Source organism: Chinchilla lanigera, unplaced genomic scaffold, assembly GCF_000276665.1.
Source record: "Chinchilla lanigera isolate Chin_1 unplaced genomic scaffold, ChiLan1.0 scaffold00012, whole genome shotgun sequence".
NCBI lineage: Eukaryota > Metazoa > Chordata > Mammalia > Rodentia > Chinchillidae > Chinchilla > Chinchilla lanigera.
In genome coordinates this window covers 24,494,301-24,503,385 of record NW_004955413.1, presented here as the reverse complement: position 1 = coordinate 24,503,385, position 9,085 = coordinate 24,494,301, and the positions used below count along the sequence as shown (strand labels likewise).

Here is a 9,085-nt window from a genome sequence, read left to right as displayed (position 1 = left end):
CGCTGGCGGGCGCCACGAGGGCGGCGGGCCCACGGGCCGCGGCCACCGAACGCGCGAACCCCTGCAGCGCCTCGCACTTGCCGCGCAGCGCGTCGAGCTCCAGGCGCATGGCCGCGTTCTCGCGCGCCAGCTTGTCCACCTCGCGCTCCAGCTCCGACTTCTGCTTCTGCAGCTCCTCCTTCTGGCACACGCGCTTCACGCGGCAGCTGGCGGCGTAGCCGCGGTTCTTAAGCGTGCGGCGCCGCTGCTTGAGCCGGGTCACCTCCTCGGCCGAGAGCCCGCGCAGGTTCCGGTTCAGCTCGCGCACCGACAGCCCCATCAGCGCCTCGTCCGACAGGTGCGGCGTGTTCTCGCTCAGCTCGCGCTTGACCTGCGGGCGCGGGGAAACTGAGGCCCGGGGTCCACTCCCACAACCCCCTGCCACGTGCGCCCCGTCACGACGTAGCCCCCAAGGCGGAGGCTGGACCTGCTCTAAGACCTTGAAGGAGAGTAGGGATCCCGAAAGGAGAAACCAGGCCAAGCTGGATCGGAACACAGAGGAGGCCATGCCAGGGCTCGGCTGAAACCTACCCAAGTGTGAAGTCCTTGGCTCAGCCCAAGAAACCCAGCCCGGAAAGCACCTCAGAACGGGGAAGCAGGCCCAAAGCGGGAAGTGACCTGTCCTCCTGCCATGAGAGCTCCTGCCGCCTGCCTAGCCACCCCTGGAGATTCTGGGAAGGAAAGGGGAAGTTGGGATGTGGAGGCCTGCGTGGGTGGGTGGGGGGCAACCACTGACTCACCTTCAGGGCTTTGCTGGACAAGGGATCCACAGACATGTCTGCAGCAGGTGCCCTCTGGGCTGGAAACCTATGGGAGGACCGGGGTCAAGTCACTTCCCCCTCCACTTTGAGTAAAATCCAAATTCACTACCTTGGCATTCAAGGCCCCTGCTATCTTAGAACTAATACCTACCATCTTTGACCCCACTGGTTCAACCATAGCAGCCTCCCTAAATGGATCATTCCGACCTCAGGGCCTTTGCACTTGCTGTTCTCATTACTCTTCTGTCTCCCCACCACAATTCCTTATCATCTAGGCCAACCCAGCTTGTAGAGAGGTCTTCCCTAACCATCCTGGCTAAAACCTCCATGTGACATCATTAACCCCATTTATGAACCCTCATAAGTCACCTCTTCTGATTTTTGAGACAGTGTCTCAATACATTGTCCAGGCTGGTCTTAGCCCATGATCCTCTCATTGGAGGCCCCCAAGAAGCTGGGATTATAGGTGCAGGCCACTCACTGTGGCTTGTCTGGTTCCTATCATGGTTTATGATCTGTCTCTCCTTCCCACATTCCTCCACCAAAACTTAAGCCCACAAGGGCACTGCCTGTCTGACCACTGCCTCACTGCTGAAGTCGGTGCCTGGCATGTAGCAGATGCACAATAAAGCAGCACTAAAGAAGTGGCTGCCATCAGCCACTCTTCCTCCACATGGAGCCAAACACAACTATTTGATTTGGTATTTTTTGTTTTTTGTTTTTGAGACAGTGTTTCATTGTGTGTGAGGCCCAAGCTGGCCTCAAGCTCAAAGTGATCCTCCTGCCTCAGCCTCTTGAATGCTGGGATTACAAGTGTGCACCACCACACCTGGCTGAACTCTGCCTTATCTTCACCACTGAGGAGACAGAGGTGAATAAAAACTCACAAAGGGGACATCCTGGGGGCAGGCTGTCATTGCCATGAGCTGGAACAGGGGACTGTCTCCCAGCCCCTTTGAAGCAGAGATGTGTTCTGCCCCCCTCTTTTCTGATCTTATCACCCCTTCAGTGTGAGCCTCAGTTTCCTCTCCTGCCAGTTCCCCTGTGCATGATCATGAGCAATGCTCAGACTGCTAGAGATCAGGGGGTAAAAACCGGGTCCAGCTAGGCAAGGTGGCACACACCTGTAATCCCAGCGGATCGGGAGCTGAGGCGGGAGGATCACAAGTCTGAGCACAGCCTAGGCAACTTGGCAAGACCCTGTTTCAAAATAAAAGCTAAAAAGGTCTGGGGATGTAGCTTAGAGCAAAGGCCCTGGGTTCCATCCCCAATACCAATAAAACAAACCAAAACGTGGTCCACCTGGGTGCTAATCTATGATACCAACAGCTCAGAAGAGGCTGCGGCAGGAAGACTGCAAATTATGGGCTACATAGCAAGACCACCTCCAAACAAAACAAAACAAAAATCAAATGCCAGGCCCTGGCTCCTTGAGCTGCCGGTGGAGCTGAACTCAGGGTCAGCCCCACCTCCAACACACCGGGAAGACCCAGGGCAGTCTAGGGGACACTAGGGGAGACAGAAAGTGCACAGACCTGCGGCCAGACACGCCAGCCCTTTGGTAGCATCGCACTTGCTACCATGGATCCTGGCAGGTCAGTGAACCTCTCCATGCCCTGCTTTTCCCCTGGGCAGCAGCATCTGAAGATCCTGTCACCCCGGTCTCAGGACCCTTCCTTGGCTCCCATCTCTGGCAGCAAAGCCGGGCCACCACAGAGGCCAGAGGGTGCTGGTGAAGTGGCCCCTGCATTCGCCCCTCCCCATCTCAGCTCCTGCTCAGCCCTGCAGTCTCTTGTTGTACCCTGACGCATGGTGAGCGGCCCCACCACGGCCTTGGCACCGGCAGCCCCCTCCACCTGGCAGTCTCATTCCCTAGACAGCCCCCAAGTCTGCCTCTTCATCCTTCAGGTCTCTTTAAATCGCATGTTCACCAAAAAAAAAAAAAAAAAAAAAAAAGAGGCTGGGGATTTAGCTCAGCGGCAAAGCGCCTACCTGGCAAGCGCAAGGTCGTGAGTTCGGTTCCCGGTACCGGAAAAAACAAACAAACAAACAAACAAACAAAAAAATTGCATGTTCAGCTGGGCAAGGTGGCGCACACCTGTAATCCTAATCCTAGCCCAGGGAGGCTGAGGCAGGAAGATCACCATGAGTTCAAGGCCAGCCTGAACTGCATAGCAAGACCCTGCCTCTGAAAAAAACCATGTTTATCCATTTCAGCATTCCCAGCCTGGGTACACAAAACACATGTACACACACGTGCACGCACACCCCTTTCCCCACCTGTTTCTCCACTGCACTTTCCATGCTATAGAATCACTGCTCGCATACATTTTATGGATTCACTCAGTGTCTGTCTCGTCCCACCCACCAGGGCCTAAACCATGCCTGGCCGAGGTGGATGCCCAAGGGTTTACTGAACTCTCAGCATGACTCAGGCTGAGGCGGGGACGGTCCAGCCTTCTTGGGAACCCCCAGCCCCTGCTGGCCCACGCAGTCAGGAGTCTGGCAGCTCAGCGGGAAGGAAGGAGTGGGACAGGAAAGGGAAGTTGACACTTGAAGAGATTCCGTGGCACAGGCAGCTGCTGTGGCCCTGGGGCTGGGAGGGTCTTAAGAGCTTCCAGGCTTCCTTTCGGCAGGGAGGAGGAGGGATTGAGCAGGGTCTCCATATGCAGTTCAGGCTGGCCTTGAATTCACTATGGAGCCCAGGCTGTCCAGGAACTCACAGCGATCCTCCCGCTTCAGCTTCTCCAGTGCTGAGATTACAGGCGTGCGCCACCACGCCCGGCTGGCACCAGGCTTCTAGTGGTATAGCTGGGAGAGGCTGAGACCTGTGCCTTAGGCCAGGACTTAGGCAGCTCTCAGCCTCCTGTGCAGGCAGCGGGAAAGGCCTGCCTCATACAGTGGATCCCCAAGCTGCTGAACCCACGGGCTCAGTGTGGGTCCTGGCCGCAGTTTCCCGACCTGGGCCTGGCTGCCCCACCTACCCAGCTCTCCTTGGGGGTCTCTGTACCCTGCCCCCATCCTGCCTGGGCAAATCACATAAACCCTTGCCTGATTTTCCATATGCTACCTGGAGACGTTCGTGTGCCACCTGAAGGGCCACCTGCCCACACCTGGGAGGTGCCAGCACCCCGCCCTGCTGGCCCCAGCTTCCTCTCCCAGCGGCGGCAGGATTTTTCCACGCTGTGAATCTGTGTACCTGACCTGCCGCCTCGCAGAGCAAAAACTTCCATGCTCCCGCTCCTGCCGTCCAGAGAACGAGGCACCCCGGGTCCCTACCCGACCTCCCCCGCCCGCTTCTGCATTCCAGCGCCGAGGAATTTCTTTCACTTCCTCCGCCCGCACTTTCCTGCCTCTGGGCCGGGTCCCAGCCCCATGACGTAATGCTTTTCTCTCTCATCCCCGGGATGAGCAGCCCCCTCCCCCTCATCCTGCCCTGGGTGCCGGCATCTCCGCCACGCAGCCCTCCCTGTCCTCCTCCTAGGGTGAGCTGTATGCCCCCCCTGAGTGCTGTGTGTGCTGTGCGCGGGTGTGGGGTGGCGTCTCCCAGCTGCTTAGTGTGGGAACCCAGATCCAACCCGAGCCGGTTTGAGAGAAGAGCCTCCTGCCCTATCTCCACTTCTCCCGCTTCTGCATCTGGCTCCTGGCTTCCCCCAGTGGAGACGTCCCAGACACCAGGAGCACGGGAAGGAGCGGAAGGGACCCTCTCCGACTGCCCAAAGGGGAGACAGGGAAAGGGCCCCGCCGGGCAGGGGGCCAGCTTGAGTGTGGGTTCCACGCCTGTGTTCTCCAGGCTTCGAGACCCTGGGCCACCTCTCTGGATCTCCACCTTCCATCCACGGGACCAGACCGTTTCCGACTCGCAGGGCTTCGGTGGGAGCGAGTGGATAGACCGTAGAGGGCCGCGAACATCCGGGAGGTTTTGAAACTGCTGCTCCGACCCCAAGCAGCACAGGGGTCCAGCCCTGACTCGCTGGAGGACCCTCTGGCGCCGCCTCCTTACTTAACCCAAGGGGAGGTAGAGACCCAGACACGGGTGTCACCTGCCTGCAGTCACACAGCTGGCAAGTAGCTGCCTCCCAGCAAGTGGAGAGGATTGTGGATACCTGCAGAGGCCAGGACTGACTCCTGATCCCTCCCACAGCCATCAGCTTGGACCCTCGGCAGCTCTGTGAGGGCACAGCCAGAGAGGGCAACAGAGTCACCCAGGGTCACACAGCATAGGGCAGCAGCACCCAGGACGAGGGCGCAGAAAACCGTACCCCGGTCCCCTGCTCCTGTCTCCTCCCTTGTAAAGTAGGACGATCATCCCGATGTTACTGTGTAGAATCCAAGCGGCTTAGGTAAGAGCAGGGGTTGCGCATGGGGGCTCATCCTCTGTCACCGTCACCCCTCTCTGCTCAAAGCACCAGTGTCATAGCACTCCCTCCGAGTGAGAGGCCCAGCCCCAGTCTTTCTCAACATAGAGCTGTTTCCCATTGAGTTGGACGCAGCCTCAGAATCCTCCGGGACACAGCCTTCCAGGGTGGCCCTGAGATGAACCGGCCGCGCCCCCTCTTCTGTGATGTTGGAGGCCTGCACTGGGCCTAATGCCTTGAGGGCCAAGGAGGACTTTGTGTGTGTGTGTGTGTGTGTGTGTGTGTGTGTGTGTGTGGTTTTGTTTTGGTGTTTAGAGACAGGGTCTCACTGTGTAATCCAGGCTGGCCTCAAACTTGTGGTGATCCTCCTGCCTCGGCCTCCCAAGTGCTGGGATCACAGGCATGCGCCACCATGCCCAGCCCAAGGAGGGCTTGAACCTGCTTTTCCTTCTCCATGCCCTGGCCTGGCCTCAGCCCCTCAGCCTCCTTCTGCTGGCAGCTGAGGCACCCACGTGTGTCCAGGAATGTCCTCACTCAGCAGTCACGCAGAGAACAAGTCACAAGGAGGGGGGCCTCCCCGTCACCCAGGCTTTCGGCCTCCAGCCCCTGACAGGGTGTAAGGCAAGGTGCCAGGGTCCCGATCACCACCAGCCTGGCTGACCCTGGGACCCCACCCCTCCTGACCGCTCCTCCTTTCCCCGGAAGCCACCAGGGCTGCGGGTCCGGACACTGGAGGTACAGGGACCACAACTGCTCTTGGGGGACTGGTGGCTGCCCATGAGTGGCTCCCAGCCCTGTGGCCTCCCCTCAGTGGCCCCCTGCTGGCAGGAGCCCCTCTCTGCCTGTTGAGCAGGCTGCTGGCTCTGTGAGGACAGAGGGAAAAAATGTGTTTTCCTGAGTCTTGGCAGCTGGTGCTGTGGAGCCTCCTCCCTGCTGGAAGGGAGCAAGGCGGGAAGAACCAGCACCAACAGCCCGCGGCCCATCCCGTTTCTGCCACCCACTCATACGCGCTGTGTGACTTCAGGTATGTCACTCTCCCTCGCTGAGCCTCAGTTTCCCACACACGCCAAGCCTCCCCTGAGCTTAAGGCACCTCCCAGCGATAATGATTGATGAATTTAGAGTGGGAAATTCTGGCCCAGAGATCACCAGTGGAGGGGAGGCCCTGGAACAAGGGAAAGGAAATCAGGGAAGGCTTCCTGGAAGGGGAGGGACATAAGAACACAAACACAGGGACTGTCACCCCTCCACCAGGGCTGCTTCCTCTTCCAGCTGGACCAGGGCCCCAGCACCTGCTCACTGCCCTCTGCTCTCACCTCCTCCACCTCTGAACCCCAGAGCTGCCCGAGGGCTGGTGACTGACTGGACCTACACAGCCATTTCTAAACCTCCCTGCAGCCCGCAGAGGCGCTGCACCCTCGAGGTCTCCACCTTGGGCTCTCCACCTTGTAGGATCTCAGCTAACAGTGAGTAAAAGACCAGACCTCCACTCCTGTTACTGTGTGCAGAAAGGAGGATGTCACTTGATCCCTGAAGATCTGCTCAACTTTTAAGACTTAGCATCAAGGGACCCATGCCCTGGCTTTCTGCTTCCCTGGCCTCCCAGCCCTTTATCTCCCTGTGTCTTCAAGGACATGAAGCCAGGGCTCATTTATTCAATCAACAAACATCCAAGAAGCAACTACAGTGTGCCAGGCTCCATGTTGGGCCTTGAAGGTCCAAAGAGGAATCACAGAAGATCACCACTCCACCAGACCCTGCTCACTGGCCACCTCCTCAAGGAAGCCTTCCCTGATTGCGCTGAGGGTCCTGTTCCGTTCCTTTAACCGGAGTGATTTCCCCTCACACCATCCACTGTGTTCTGCATTAGTTTGGTGGCTTTCTTCTAATCCTAGGGGAGGTGAAGCCTTTTTGGGAATTTTTTTCTTTTTTTTTTTTTAGTACTCTGGGAATCAAATTCAGGACCTCTCAATTGCCAAGCAGGCATCATGCCACTAAACTATATCCCCAAACCCGGTGAAGTCTTTTTTGATGCTACTAACTTTCCATAGGTGACTGAGCCAAGCAGCCACTCCCCTCATCCCCTGACGCCAGCCCCACTCCAGGGCATTTCCTGCCCGGCTTGGGGGATAGGACTGCCTGGCCCCTGCGACAAACCCCTTACTCAAGCCCCACGCACTCTTGGACACCCCTGCTCTTGGCTGGGAAGCGTGCAGAGGGTGGTTGCCTCTATCTCCCACAGTTCCCTGGAAACAGGTTGCGTGTATCGGCTGGCAGAGAGTCCCCGGTTCCACCCGCCACCATGCAGGAGGTTTCCTAGTTCTGCTTGGGATGGGGACCTCCGGGGTGCCCCCTGTGGTGGCAGAGATCACCAGGGCACAAAGGGTCAAAGCTAATGGACCACTAGTTCTTCACCTTAGGAAGCTCAACTCCCACCCACCCCAGCCTGTGATTCCCAGAGGACCACGGAGAAGACAGATTTGGATCGGGGGATCTCTCTCCAGCCCATCCTTCAGGCTGCCAGACTGACCAGGTGCTTTTGCAGGGCCATGTTAACCCTGCACGCAGGAAGACCACCCGCCCCCACCCTGTTGACCCTGCCAGGCCAAGGGCAGCTTAACTGGTTCTGGGGTCCCACAGCCCATGGATGGGTCCAGTCTAACCCGTCCCTCATGCGGGCTGGAACTCCCAGGAAGGCAGCCACTAGCTCCACCTCATCCTTTCTCCGTGACCAACCAGGTACCGCCTCGCCACCCAAACTAGCCACAGTAGCCATCAGGAAGAAACCCCGCTTTTGCGTTGCGTTTTCTGGCCCTTCCGGTTTCTCCTGAGACTGAGAGGTTGGACAGCGGCCCAAAGGTCTGCCCTTCCCAGGGAGCTTGAAAACACGGACCCCCTGGGCTCCCACTCACTTTGTTACCAGGTCCACGGGAGACAGGTGAAGGGTGGCTTTGGCTTACCTCACCCCCAGCTCAGCTGGGTGGGGACACGGGTACCTCCGCCCCACCCTATTGCTGCAGGCGCCAGCTCTGGGCGGGGGACAAACACTGGGGTCACATGGTTAGGGCCCTGGGAAACTCCAGGGACAGCAGAAACCGGGCAGTCCTGGCTGGTGGGAAGGTTGAGGCGAGAATTTCCAGACTCCGTGTGACCCGGGCTGGGTTGCTTCCCCAGCTCAGGTCCTCATTCCGCATTTACTGCTGTGGTCACCCGAGGACACGCCCTCCGCGAGGTACACACAGGCTCCGAGGAGAGCGCTCGACACACGCACACGCAGTGCACACACGCACAAACACCCGCGTGCGCGCACGCCCGGGCAGAGCTCCCAGGACGCGGGCCAGGACACACGCGCACGTCCGCCGCCCGCGGACGTAAACAAACCGCGCACGCACGGCCGCGGGCACCGGTCCAAGGCTGTTCCCTCCGAGTCACGTATGTGCAGCCCCCGCCGCGGGGCTGAAGCTGCGCTCGCTTCCTCCGGGTCCGCGTTCCGCCCCGCCCGGCCGGCTTCGGCCCCGTCCGGGTACCCCCCCCCCACGACTCCGACGCCCGTAGTCCCCGTAATGGATGCGCCCGGACGCCGACGGCGCCAACCCGGGCACAACGACCCTGCTTCCGGGGGCGGCCGCTCGGTCCCCGTCCCCGACCGGCGTCCCTCACCTTCTTCCCGGCCCGCGAGGCCTGGCGCCCCTCGCACGCTCGCGTCTCGGTGCGGTCCCCGCGGCTGTCCTAGCCCGTGCCCTGGGCTGTCTCCTCTCCGGTCCGAACCGCCAGTCCCTCGGATCCGAGCTCCCGGGAGCGCCGCGCCAAAGTTTTGTTGTGGAGCGGGCGGTGCAGGGGGCCGGAGCCGCGCGCAGTTGTAAAGCGAGCTTCCCGGAATTACTCACGCACAGGATTCCTTTCATTCATAAAAACCCAGTCATACACT

At 59.4% G+C, this 9,085-nt stretch overlaps 1 protein-coding gene across 1 annotated transcript in view; it reads right to left on the bottom strand.

Moving 5' to 3' along the window:
- Nucleotides 1–9,060, bottom strand: part of Maff (v-maf avian musculoaponeurotic fibrosarcoma oncogene homolog F) — a gene marked incomplete in the record, with an annotated part of 10,403 nt that extends 1,343 nt beyond the window's left edge. The window contains 3 exon segments of the mRNA XM_013511539.1: nt 1–370; nt 780–846; nt 8,818–9,060. Of these exon segments, the coding sequence (XP_013366993.1) occupies nt 1–370; nt 780–815 (406 nt within the window).
- Nucleotides 9,061–9,085: the final 25 nt, after the last annotated feature.